The sequence below is a fragment of the Phytophthora infestans genome, genomic scaffold, assembly GCF_000142945.1.
Source record: "Phytophthora infestans T30-4 supercont1.3 genomic scaffold, whole genome shotgun sequence".
NCBI classification, from domain to species: Eukaryota; Oomycota; class Peronosporomycetes; order Peronosporales; family Peronosporaceae; genus Phytophthora; species Phytophthora infestans.
In genome coordinates this window covers 3,335,071-3,348,374 of record NW_003303756.1, presented here as the reverse complement: position 1 = coordinate 3,348,374, position 13,304 = coordinate 3,335,071, and the positions used below count along the sequence as shown (strand labels likewise).

The window sequence follows — 13,304 nt, the reverse complement described above, 5'->3', positions numbered from 1 at the left end:
CGGTAGCTTCTCGGGCGCGCTGTGCTTGCCGCTGCTCATCGGACATGCCTCTTCTGCGATCTCTATGCGCTGCTGTATCTCGCTCGCGCTCTGTTTGTTGCTGCTCCTCAGACATGGCTTCTCTGTGCTCTCTCCGCGATGCTGTATTTTCATCGCGGTCAGTTTGACGCTGTTGATCGGACATGGCATTTCGGCGATATCGGTGCGCTTCTGCATTTTGTTCGCGCTCAATTTGGCGCTGCTCATTCGACATGCCTTCCCTGCAAACTTCGTGTTCCATTGTATGGCGAATCCTTGCATTTGGACTGTCTTCCTCTGTCCTGGTGGCTCCGAGGCTGCCTTGTGCGTCTCGATCATATGCTTGATGAGCTAAGAAGTTTTCTGGCTCCAGTCGACCCCGTCGTACCCTCGCTTGTTCGGCATTTCGGTCCCAATCTCGAATAACCTGGGATTCGGATCTGTTAGCTCTACGAATTCGCTTCCTCTCCGCATCTTTTGCTCGTGCCCGTTGTTTTTGTGAGCTCGTCATGGTAGCTCGCCTAATCCGGGCTCTTTCTGCACCGCGTGCACGTGTAGCTGCTGTGGTATTTTCGGTCACAGGTCCTGACATTCCAATCTCAAATCCGTGGGTCTCGTATTGGCCTTCGCGACGCGTCTCCTCCTCGAATCGTCGCTGATGCTCGCCGGGATCATCTTCCTCTGTCTTCTCCTCACGCTCTACAGCTGGACTGGATACTCTTATCAGTCCTGATTCAGATGCGGCGTGAGCTTCAACTAACTCGAGCTGCTCCAATTCTTGGATTGCCTTGCGGTAGCGGGCCTCTGCGGTACGAAGCCTCTGTTTACGGAGCTGTCTATCCTTACGCGATTCTTCGTGGGATTGGGATGCGTTCTCACGCCGGGCCCGTTGCACGCGATCGTCTAGCTCCTCGCGGGTAATTCTAACCAATGGACAGAGTTAGTCGAGTTAATTCTGCACCAAAGCCCGCTACGCATTTGCTGGGGAACCTTTTTCTTTTTCTCGGGCCTCTTGCCATGTCCTTCTACCTTGAACGCGTCTATCGCCTGATCTAAATGGAAAATAACTACATGGGCGGTTAGACTCGAAAGTCTAAGTGCACTGGGAGCTATTCTACAGCTATTTTATGAATCTAAGCACCAGAACATAGACACAGTAGCTTAAGCAACGTGGTATTCGAATAGAACCCCGAACTTTCCTTTCCAGTACTAATCCAGAAGCTCTCTGTGAATAGAACACATCACTGTCATTTCCATCCCGGCTCCTCGGATTACAAACAACTTAGGGGTATCGTCACTCTAGGGGGCTTGTTGGTCCAGTCAGCTTTTGCTTAGGCCCTCCCCTTGGCCGACGTGTTACAGCCCTCAGCTCACGGTCCGACGGATCCAAATTACCTTGCACGGCTGTGGACCAAGCAGCTGTACATGGTAATTCAGACGCCGCATCGCGCTGTTGCCTCTTGGGTACGTCAAAGCTGTTGCCTCAGCCCTGTTGAGTGGTTGCCCAGGTCTGTTCGATACCGTCCAGCCCTTCAGATCATGTCAGTAGTATGCGCAGGGTGTCCGAGAACGACCCAGCCCCTCACGGGGCTCACACAGCTCCGAAAATGCTCTTAAACTGTCTATTATGACGCTATGCTATCTAAGTGTACAGGCGCGGGGCTCACTCATGCTCTTAAAGTGTTTTTTTGTCTTGATCTCTTGTTCTTGAGCTGTCCTTGCACTTGGTCTTGGGCCCCTTGCTCTTGTGAGACCGACTGCTGCATTCCTTTCCGTCCCGCCAGAAGTGCTCTCGCAAAGTGTGTTTTGATGCGGGAGCTCACACTTTAAGAGCACCTCTGTATTGCGGAACTGTAACGACTCTTCCGCATGTGGCTGCAACTTCGGTTTGGCCAATTGGCAGCACGCGCCACTCGCTTTTGGAGCGTGGACACTCGCGGTGGGTCTAGGACCCCCTAGGCGCGTGCATGGTGGTAGACGCTCCCAGTCACACCCACCCCAACCTGATTGCGATCGCTACCAACTGCCATACCACTTTGGAGTCTCGGGGCAAGCCTCAGACTGTATCCTGAGAGGTCTCTCTTGAATATATAGTAGGGCAAGGAGCCCCACGCCCGTACATACATGCATCTACATCTACAACTACCCTACTGCTATTATACAGCCAGCGCACCTTGTCCTCTCCGCGCCGTCGCTCAAAAATCCAATTTTGTGTTTTGAATGAAAAGTGAGTCGAAAAATTTTGCCCAATCAGGGCGCGATTTAATTGTGTCACGCTTTTGGATATATTTGTAATTTTAGCATAGTTAGGTCGAGTCAGAAAGGTAGGCGCGGTCGGTAGGATAGGAGGAAACTGTATAAGACAGGCCGAGTGTAGCCATGCGAAAAGGCAGGAAAAAGCAGCAAGACGGGGAATGCGATGGACTGACGGACGGACAGACCGACAGGTTACAAGGTTAGAAGCGGGGAGCCCGAACTTTCCTTTCCAGTACTAATCCAGAAGCCCTCTGTGAATAGAACACATCACTGTCATTTCCATCCCGGCTCCTCGGATTACAAACAACTTAGGGGTATCGTCACTCTAGGGGGCTTGTTGGTCCAGTCAGATTTTGCTTAGGCCCTCCCCTTGGCCGACGTGTTACAGCCCTCAGCTCACGGTCCGACGGATCCAAATTACCTTGCACGGCTGTGGACCAAGCAGCTGTACATGGTAATTCAGACGCCGCATCGCGCTGTTGCCTCTTGTGTACGTCAAAGCTGTTGCCTCAGCCCTGTTGAGTGGTTGCCCAGGTCTGTTCGATACCGTCCAGCCCTTCAGATCATGTCAGTAGTATGCGCAGGGTGTCCGAGAACGACCCAGCCCCTCACGGGGCTCACACAGCTCCGAAAATGCTCTTAAACTGTCTATTATGACGCTATGCTATCTAAGTGTACAGGCGCGGGGCTCACTCATGCTCTTAAAGTGTTTTTTGTCTTGATCTCTTGTTCTTGAGCTGTCCTTGCACTTGGTCTTGGGCTCCTTGCTCTTGTGAGACCGACTGCTGCATTCCTTTCCGTCCCGCCAGAAGTGCTCTCGCAAAGTGTGTTTTGATGCGGGAGCTCACACTTTAAGAGCACCTCTGTATTGCGGAACTGTAACGACTCTTCCGCATGTGGCTGCAACTTCGGTTTGGCCAATTGGCAGCACGCGCCACTCGCTTTTGGAGCGTGGACACTCGCGGTGGGTCTAGGACCCCTAGGCGCGTGCATGGTGGTAGACGCTCCCAGTCACACCCACCCCAACCTGATTGCGATCGCTACCAACTGCCATACCACTTTGGAGTCTCGGGGCAAGCCTCAGACTGTATCCTGAGAGGTCTCTCTTGAATATATAGTAGGGCAAGGAGCCCCACGCCCGTACATACATGCATATACATCTACAACTACCCTACTGCTATTATACAGCCAGCGCACCTTGTCCTCTCCGCGCCGTCGCTCAAAAATCCAATTTTGTGTTTTGAATGAAAAGTGAGTCGAAAAATATTGCCCAATCAGGGCGCGATTTAATTGTGTCACGCTTTTGGATATATTTGTAATTTTAGCATAGTTAGGTCGAGTCAGAAAGGTAGGCGCGGTCGGTAGGATAGGAGGAAACTGTATAAGACAGGCCGAGTGTAGCCATGCGAAAAGGCAGGAAAAAGCAGCAAGACGGGGAATGCGACGGACTGACGGACGGACAGACCGACAGGTTACAAGGTTAGAAGCGGGGAGACTAGCGGTCTGGGCGCCCGCTCCGCGGACGCTAGGGCATGGTTGGTTGGTGCGCGAAGTATCTTTTAGGATAGGTAGTATTTGCCGATGGTCGCCACAAACATCAATATTATGCTTTAAAATTATTCTGCTGAGCTGTTTGTGATGTAACTGAAGGGTATTTCCACTATCTTCCGCATGCATTTATCTTACTTGCATTGCTGACGTACTTTCTGACTTATTTGTATAGCTTCTGACTGACAGAGTGGCGTAAATCCTTTCCGACTGACATTATACTGGGTCCGATATGTACGACAAAAGGCCTCGTCCACATCGGACGAAGAGGCACCACTGCGTGCACATTCTTTTGACCGGCTGCAACATACGAAGATATATGGCTGTAGGCAGAGTATCAAATCGTAGTGATGGTTAGACTTGAATTGAATAATAGTTCATGTACATTAGATGGAGTACTTTCGCTGCCTACTTATCAGCTCGGCGTGCTATTTGATGTGTCCGTGCATATCCCGCAATGCCGCCAATGGGTGTTGTCGTGATAGCCAGCACCCATGCACTGGGTTACTGCTGCGATCTCGGTACTTTTGTATCGTCGTGCTAGCCTACTGTACCTACGATTATGATGTATCCGTCTATATGATCCAGCACGTCACTATTTGGGCACAGGTCATACCCGCGGTGATACAGGCAAGCTGACCGCGCGTATGTAGGTAGTAGTCAGCGCGAAATATGCGCGCGGCGGGTACATCTTATAATCATTCGCGACTCAACCGAGCTCTTATCTCGGCCATTATGGACAGGGCGCTAAAGTAAAGTACTGCGTACAGACAGATCTCCTTGCGATGGCCGCTTGTATGGTCATCACTACCGCATACGTGGCTGTGTCCATGTAGACAGCAGCTTATTCATCGCGCATAGTGCTCACTCAATACTGAAGCTTACATTCGTGAGCGCACATTAGTGAAATATAAACTGTGGGGTTGGTGGTACATATAGCATGGGTTTGCGTGTGCCAATTGAGCTAGTGTACTTTCCATCTACGGTAACGCGTATGCAGATAGGAACGGCCAGCTCGCAAGGGTACGCAGTAGATACCATGCGCTCATTATTATATGAAACGTGCTACACCCCGTAGGTGCGTCAACACAATTGGCAGCACCACAGTTAGTTTATCATATGTGCGGCCCCAAGCCTCGCGCCGCCCGCCAGTATACAAAATACAAAGATAAGCGGGGTAACGGGGGCAATAAGGATGTATATCCAAATTACTTGCTCTTCTGCTGCTTCTTTTGCTCGATGTACTTGGCGTTTCGGGCGGTCAGCTTGCGAGGGCGGCTACGCTTCTTCTTCTTCTTCTTCTTGGGGTACCAGTCAGGACCCATCGCCTTCTTGACGTTCGCCAGGCTTTCCTGGCGGCGCACTTCGGCCGAATCAGGTGGGGGGGGGGCTTTTCCTTCCAAAACTCAACCGCTTTTGGGCCGTTCTCGCAGGCAATACAGCGCCGCACGATGTCCCGCCCGCTGATTGTACGGAACGCGTAGCCGTACTGCAGCTTCCCGCAGCAGACGCAGCGCGCCCGGGCATCCGTCGTAGACCGCTGTGGGTACAGCAGAAACGGGTCAATCTTCGCCTCGCATTGCTTGCACGTAGGGCCCACAACTGTGAGTAAGTTAGCAAAATATATTGCTCTAACCAATTACGTGCGTCCAAATATTAGCCAATAGCACGGTACTGTAAGGGCGGAATTTATTCATTAGGCAAAATATTAAAATGTTTTTAAATATTAATATTTGGCTTAGCTTTAATATATATTATCCGATTTTCAAACAAATACATACTTTACATGCAATATAAATTGACTCAAACAATTATCTATCGTGCGCGCATGCATTCGTCGTGTGCGGTGCACGGTAGCAGATACCGCAATGACCGTGCAGCGGCGCGCCTTCATTGCACGGTGGCAGTGGTGAGTGCCAGGTGAGGTAAAAAACATATATATTCGCAAAGTCCCTACAAAAAGCGCTGGTCGTGAAGCCTACTTTAATATTAAAAAATACTATCGTCTCTACTTATGAAAGTGTGTGAAAAATAGCATCGCCGAGCTCTTACAAATGCGGCCTGTGAAGTTTATATTAATAATATTAGTACTATTAATAATATTATATTGAAAGTGTGTGGAAAATAACATCCCAGAGCTCTTACAGAATACCGGTTTGTGAAGTCTACATTAATAATGATAAATATCTCTATTTGAGAAGTGTGCAGACCTCTTAGAAAATATAGTGGTTACTGTGCCCGATTTGCAGTACATACGACAGGTTTTGCGTCGCTGAATGCAATAATCAAGTATCTCCTGGCTGTTTGCATCCAATCGATGTGTTTCGTGCTCGGCAAAACTGTTTAGCTTACGTCCAATCGCGAGGGCGATAGACGGTCTGATCGTGCGACAGATCCAGTCAGTGTCGCAGGTCGGCAGGTATTGCCCAATCAGGGCGCGAGTTAATTGTGTCACGCTTTTGGATATAATTGTAATTTTAGCATAGTTAGGTCGAGTCAGAGAGGTAGGCGCGGTCGGTAGGATAGGAGGAAACTGTATAAGACAGGCCGAGTGTAGCCATGCGAAAAGGCAGGAAAAAGCAGCAAGACGGGGAATGCGACGGACTGACGGACGGACAGACCGACAGGTTACAAGGTTAGAAGCGGGGAGATTTAATTTCAAATTTTAAGAACGTCACTCAATTCAAAATGTCATCCAATCACAGCTTTTTCTGGGTTTCGCTGCTCTATTGGTCAAAATCTTCCAAAACGACCTCAGTCACCAGCACCAAGCGACGGCGCCTGTCTCGCCTTAACTTCTCTACGTCGTGCAGCCACGACGACTTCCGTCACCATCTAGCGCCCCAGACACAGTTCAGATCCTCCTCCATCATCACACCGCCCATATCCGGTCCCAGCGCGACGACGAGCTACATCAATCGGCAACAGCCAGCTCCATTCTACAGCATCAGGAGAGCCTTTTCACGCTGGTACTCACTTTAACCAATCCTCCCAGTCCTGATCTCCACTTCAACATGCTGCAAGACACCATGATGGGGTCGTGGGAGTTCTCCTCTTCCTTCTGTGTTGGGCGCAGTCGCGGCTGCGAGGTCAGCATCGCCACGTCTGAGGAGACGCGCACTGTCAGCAAGCGGCACGTGGGCATCGTCCCTCTGACCGAGACGCTGTCCAGTTCGGCGCATACTGTGCCTGGTAAGCGTCGATGGCTCATCTACGACCTCGAAACTATGAATGGCACAGCAGTGAACGGCGTGGAGATTCCAAAAGGAGGCAACCAAGAGCTTCAAAACGGTGACGAAGTGGTGCTGGCCTCGGCCATGCGGCAATGCGTGCGTCTCCTGGTTCAGTTCCCTGACGAAGCACATTCTCGTATTATAGTCAAAGCGTTGGCACGTTCGGTCACGCCGTCTCCTGCGCCGCTGCACCGCCGTGCGACGACTCCAGGAGCATCCCCACGCCGCTCACCACGGCACGTTTTGATGACAAATGCGCCGGTCGCGGCTGCAGGATTTGGGAGATCTGCAGTGACAATTGCTGGAAGTCCAGCGCTTACGAGGACAGGATGTCGCTCGCTGGCGGGGACACCGAATAGTGCCACGAACATGATGACCCCACCTCCGCAGAATCTTTCACAGAAGAGAAGTCGCACTAGTCCAAGCAAATCAGCAACAGAGAGCGAGAATGTGGAGAGAAACAGACAGCACGATACGCCCACTAGTCAGCAGAGGAAACGCTCGCGTCGTGGCGGTGCAATTGAGAACGCAGCAGTGGATGGGGATCCGAACTCTGCTGCAAAACGAGCTCGAGAAAACGAGAAACAAGAACGCGAACGGCGTATGATGTGCTCCGTGTGTTTGGAATATTTCCACGGCAGTGCAACGCTGCCGTGCTCTCACACGTTTTGTGGACACTGCATCAGCAACTGGTTTCGCAACTCGCTGTCCTGCCCCGAGTGCCGTGACATCGTCAAGACAGTTCCTGTTCGCAACCGGGCACTGGATGAGCTAGTGGAGCGGCTGGTAGGCCAGACAGACGCGTACAAGTATCTCGTACGCCGTCGAGCGCAGATGCAGAGGCGATCGATTGGGCCACACCGATACGAACGTGGTGGTGACGAGTATGACGTATCTGAAGGAGCCACTCGCGGTTTCGGCAGTCTACAGCTTGGCAACAACCGTATCCCAGAGCCTAGAATGCGCTCCGTGTTTACCCGCTGGTCGGTGGAAGAAAAGCTGGCGTTCTCAGCATTCATCAACGACCAGTTTGGTGAGGCTCGCGTGGCAACTTGCAAGGAAGTAGGACTGACAGAGCCTACGGTGGACAGGGCTAACATGACGGAGCTACTCGTTGCCGCGCAGAATTTATTGCTTGACTGCGGTGGCCTTCGTCTGGTTGGAGACGAGAACTCCCAGCGACTGAAGATCTTTCTCTTCTTCGGCTAAACGTAGTGTCGATTCAGCTAGGTTAGATGACAAGCGGAATGCTGTTGCTGCGTATATAATTCACTACCGTCTGCAAGTATGTCATCAAGATTGCAAGACTCCGCGCCAGAGCAGTAGGGCGGCGGATGAAAGCTAAGCAGCAAATGAATGTACTGTAATAGCATGTACTAAAGAAAAGTACTATTAATAATAGTATTGGTACTGTAGTAGTATTTTACCGTGGAGATAAAGTAAATTACTGTAGTACATGAGCGAAAATTTACAATTCTGTAAAATGTTTCCCAAGGTTGCACCAGTTTGAGTCGCATTTTCAATACCAAAAACGAATTATGGCGACCGTAAGCGAGCGCCGCATCTTCAAACACGACGGTGCGCTACATCACTACCGCTGCAGCATGCTTAAGCGCTCAACAGGTTATCTTATGTGCTGTATTGTGCTGTTATTTATATCGCAGGCCGCGCCATTTATGAGTGGGAGCAGTCGATGGAGGAGGTGAACATCTTCATCAAGCCTCCACCAGGGGTCACAGCGCAACAGATTCAATGCGACATAGCTACTAACCACGTAACGCTGGGACTGCGTGGAGCCGCAGACAAGTTCCTCAATGTACGTGTACTTCCGTGTTTCTACGGACCATTGTTGTGATTATGACGTGTTTAAGTTGGTTTTTAGCACGACCTCGCGAGCTCCGTGGTGGTTGCTGAGAGCTACTGGATGCTCGGTAAGCTGTTGCATTATTGCAACTACAACAGCGATGTCTGGCTTAACTTTCTACATCTGGAGTAGACTCCGGCGAGCTAAATATCAACCTCCAGAAAATGAAGAAGGGATTTATTTGGCCGAGTGTATTCGTTGGACATGGAGAGGTATGATACTGCAGTGCGTGCATGCCAAAGCTCGTGTGAGAAAGTGTTACTTACGAGCAGCATTATGCTTCACTCGTGCAGCTGGATCCAATGCAGCAGGAAGCCACAAAGCAGCAAATGATGCTGGAACGATTTCAGGAGGAGAATCCAGGTTTTGATTTCTCCAATGCCGAATTCAACGGCTCTGCTCCAGATCCGCGTACGTTCATGGGTGGCGTCAAGTACACGTAAGCAACTACATCGTATGCAAGCAGCTTATTGCAAAAAAAAATGCTTGACCGAGGACATAACTATAAAGATCGACCAGCAAAATAAAACGCGGCGCTTCACAAAAATACGAATAGCAGCTTATTTTTCTCCTTACCCACTACGTGTAGAAATGGCAGGGGTAGACAAGAAAGCTGATGCCCCGTCCAGTGCTGGTGGGAACAGTGGTGGTGCTTTGAGGGCTGCGCGGCAAATTCGAAGTGGGGGTGAGCCGGGCACCTCAATTCACGTTCGCCAAGGATCGAATTTGACGTCTAGTGCGGGTGGAACGACAGGTGCTGGTAGTGGATCAAACGGTTCAAAAGGAAAAGGCTCGGCCTCCAACAGTGGTGCCAGTACACTTAGTAGCAGCACTTATGTAATGCGATTCAAGACGACATTTCGCAACACTATCTACGACACACTACTGCGTCGCGGGTGGAAGGAGACAACGGAGAATGACTGGGACTTTTACTGGGCTGACCGCGAGTATATCTACGAGCTTTTGGATACTGTGCACCTCGAGAACAGCCAACGGGTGAATCATTATCGAAATGGAAGAGAGGTACTGTAGGCTACAGCTACAGTTTAGCTGCTGGGGGATACGACGGCGTTGGACGATTGCCTTACCTCACTTTGCTGTCTACAGTTGTGTCGGAAAGATCTGCTCATTAAAAACCTGAAGCGAGCAAAGCGACAAATGGACAAGAAGGCGAGGTATGTAGCTCATTTCTGCTGCATCGCTGTCCTTGACATTAGATGTCGTGTATTAGGTCGGATGATGCAACATTAAGTGAGCTTGACTCGGCGCTGGGCTCGTACGATTTCTTTCCTGCCACGTACATTCTACCGGGCGAGTATGCCATTTTTGTCGAAGAGTTCAAGCGCAACCAGGGCGTTTGGATCATGAAGCCCATTGGAAAGTGAGTACAGGACATGTAACGCTGTTGCGCTCACTAATTGCCAACGCGTTGTGACTTTGTTTGCGATTAACGTAGAGCACAAGGTAAAGGCATCTTCCTGTTTACGAAGCTGAGCCAAATCAGTGACTGGCGCACGGATTTCCGCTGGCGGCCCGAAAATCAACAGGTAGAGACGTACGTCGTGCAGCGCTACATCTCAAGCCCGTACCTTGTCGGCGGAAAGAAATTTGATCTGCGCCTATACGCACTCGTGCCGTCCTTCTGTCCACTTGAAATCTACCTTTTCCGCGGTGGATTCGCGCGCTTCACCAATTCGCGATACTCGAACAATCACAGCGACATCGCCAATTCTTTCATCCACCTCACGAATGTTGCTGTCCAGAAAACGTCTGAGAACTACAACAAACAGGTTTGGATTAAAGCCAAAAAGAGGGCTCGAGTATTCACGTCTAACAGTGTTTTGGATGACTACCAGCACGGTGGAAAATGGGATCTGCGCAACTTGAAGCTGTACATGATGTCCAAGCATGGACCTGAACGAATTAACAAGCTTTTCTACGAGATTCAGCTGGTGATCATCAAGTCTTTGCTCAGGTGAGGACCGAATATTCGTTATAGTTCCGAACGTGAAGGATACCAACCCTCTCCCATTCAGCGTCGAAAAGATCATCATGAACGATAAACACTGCTTCGAGCTGTACGGATACGACATTATGATCGATGAAAACCTCAAGGTGTGGCTCTTGGAGGTGAACGCTTCGCCTTCCGTAAGCACGTTTTGCATCTAAAATCCAAACCTAAGTCTAACAATTGTTTTGTGCGAGTAGCTTTCAGCTAACACCTCGTCAGATTATCAGCTCAAGTGCGGAATGCTGAACGATATGCTTGATATAATCGACCTCGAGAGCAGGTATGAGCTCTCTTAAAAGCAATTTTCTAACGGTACCGAAGGATTTATTGACTTTTTGGAAATCCAGGAAACCCGAGGGGGTCGTTCAGGAGCATATGGGAGGCTTTGATCTCGTGTTCCGTGACGGTAATGTCACCAAAAAGAATGAAGGCTGTATGTACACGACTTTCCTGGGAGCAGACTGGCAGCGAACACCCGCTACGAGAACAAGCGGCACCAATAGCACCCAGTCATGATGAGGCATGATAAAGTAAAGTAGGCAGGTCTTAGAAATGAGATACACATTTCCTTAAACAAAACAAGATCGCTTCTGCTCTTCGCTTCCTCCCCCTGTGGAACAAAGCGGTATATATTGGCATCGCCATTTATCTGTACCTCGTACTGGATCAGTTAGGGGGTTGAGTCGAATTCGTTTTGATTTTGGTCGGCGCTGCACTCAATTCAATTTCAAAGCAGCTGCGTATCCACAGCGGATAGCTCGGCTGCATTTGTGCGTTGGTGGCGTCCCGGTGGATTTACTTGATACTCACGATAACAAACTAATGGGAGCAGAGGGAAGCGCTCTGTCTCGCCATCAAAAATGGACTCCAAGGCCGTAAGCGGTCGACACTAGGATCGGCAATCGAAATTAAATGCCTGCAGAGTTGGGCTCTTCGTCATGATTCTGGTGAGCCACCACAATGCGTTCACCGAAACGTCGCTGTGCCATGGCTTTTAGTCTATCACGAACATTCGCAGCCGTGACGGCGATCCTGCGGCTCCGGTGGAGATCAGACTCGTGCACAAAAACCACATCCGACTTCCCGGCAGGTTGCGGGTCATGCAAGCGCACCGTGTAAATAGCATCGGCTGGTCTCAGTCCAATGACGATCCCTGATCCGAACTTGGTCTGCACGTCGGTGCCTTCAAGCGCCTTGGGGTAGAAATCAATCATATCGGCATTCAGGTATGCGATAGCGCCCCATACGAGCTGAATTTGCGCCGATCCGCGCTGTGGGTCCACCGACAGGATGTGTCCGGCGCCAAATTTGGTGATCACGGGTTGTCCCTGGTGGTATTTACTCGCTACAAAAGTGTACGAAGTCGTGGCAATGTTCTTGAGCAGCGTCAACCCTGCAACTGCTGGAGGCGGGCTGGCACTGGAGCGTCTAAAGCGCGTACGTCTCGACTCCCAGTCCACGTTGCTACCCTCCGACATTCCCCGCGGACGCCGAGGCTCCGATTCGCGTCCATTCTTATTGATGTCTGCCACTCGGACATCTGAGGGTCGAAGCTGGAGTTCGTACTCACCAAGACCGCCGCCTGCTCCCAAGCGTAGCGTGTACAGCTGCTCACGGACGTCGTACTTCAAAACGCGTCCGGATCCGGACGGCGTGCGCACGCGCTCGCCAACGAGCGCTGGAACGACCTGCACCTTTTCCATGTCGGTAGCATTGAGGAATAACAGTCCAGACGCCTGTAGTTCAATGGCAGCGACGCCGTCGTCTCCTCGGATCGCCATGATCTTGCCAAGTCCGAAGGGTGTGGCTACGCGCGCGCCTGCAGATTTTGTGGTCAGATCCTGCTCCGAGACGGCATCCACGCTGCGGGAGTGCGGCTTCCGGGGCGTGGACCCTGGTGTCTTGGGCGTCTGGCGGGGCTTAACGAGGAAAAGCTTGGAGGACGTAAGCCCTGCACGCGCGAGCGAGTAGACGGCCTTGAGCGCCGGGCGAGGCGCAGAATCGGCGTCACTTTCACTCTCGGGCTGCGTGTCCAGTCGGCCCTTGCGCGGCACAGAGGGGCATGATTGCTGTCGACGCAGATAGGGAGCCCCGGACTGGCTGGACTCGGCGCTCTCGGTCTCAGATAAGTCGTCGCAAGAGTCTTCCATCTCGGAGGTGGCGGTGGGTGCGCGCCGCGGTTTCGTCTGCTTGGCGGTGGAGTTGCTAGGCTTCCACGCCAGCATATCGGACAGCGACGCTAGCATTGTCAAGTCTGTGGTTTGCTCTCTGCTCGGAAATGCGCAAGTGCGAAGGATGCGCCAGGAAGATGGAGAATGCTCTTGAGTTCACTGGCGCGTCTGCCGCGGGGGGCCTGGCTTTACTATCGGGAAGA

At 51.2% G+C, this 13,304-nt stretch overlaps 4 protein-coding genes across 4 annotated transcripts; 3 read left to right on the top strand and 1 right to left on the bottom strand.

Annotated features, from left to right (window-relative positions):
* Positions 1–6,836: 6,836 nt before the first annotated feature.
* On the top strand, positions 6,837–8,264 carry PITG_02723 (uncharacterized protein; the record flags this gene model as incomplete). The annotated part of the gene is made up of 1 exon (XM_002907576.1): positions 6,837–8,264. The coding sequence occupies one exon, from the start codon at positions 6,837–6,839 to the stop codon at positions 8,262–8,264; it is 1,428 nt and encodes a 475-aa protein (XP_002907622.1).
* A 329-nt stretch (positions 8,265–8,593) lies between these two features.
* PITG_02722 (uncharacterized protein) lies at positions 8,594–9,362 on the top strand (the record flags this gene model as incomplete). The annotated part of the gene is made up of 5 exons (XM_002907575.1): positions 8,594–8,633; positions 8,720–8,871; positions 8,938–8,986; positions 9,052–9,131; positions 9,213–9,362. The coding sequence occupies 5 exons, from the start codon at positions 8,594–8,596 to the stop codon at positions 9,360–9,362; spliced, it is 471 nt and encodes a 156-aa protein (XP_002907621.1).
* Positions 9,363–9,454: 92 nt separating this feature from the next.
* PITG_02721 (tubulin polyglutamylase, putative) lies at positions 9,455–11,446 on the top strand (the record flags this gene model as incomplete). The annotated part of the gene is made up of 8 exons (XM_002907574.1): positions 9,455–9,942; positions 10,027–10,094; positions 10,151–10,300; positions 10,376–10,709; positions 10,776–10,894; positions 10,956–11,067; positions 11,128–11,210; positions 11,278–11,446. The coding sequence occupies 8 exons, from the start codon at positions 9,760–9,762 to the stop codon at positions 11,444–11,446; spliced, it is 1,218 nt and encodes a 405-aa protein (XP_002907620.1).
* A 392-nt stretch (positions 11,447–11,838) lies between these two features.
* PITG_02720 (uncharacterized protein) lies at positions 11,839–13,176 on the bottom strand (the record flags this gene model as incomplete). Its single annotated transcript, XM_002907573.1, has 3 exons — positions 11,839–12,426; positions 12,469–12,807; positions 12,856–13,176. The coding sequence occupies 3 exons, from the start codon at positions 13,174–13,176 to the stop codon at positions 11,839–11,841; spliced, it is 1,248 nt and encodes a 415-aa protein (XP_002907619.1).
* Positions 13,177–13,304: the final 128 nt, after the last annotated feature.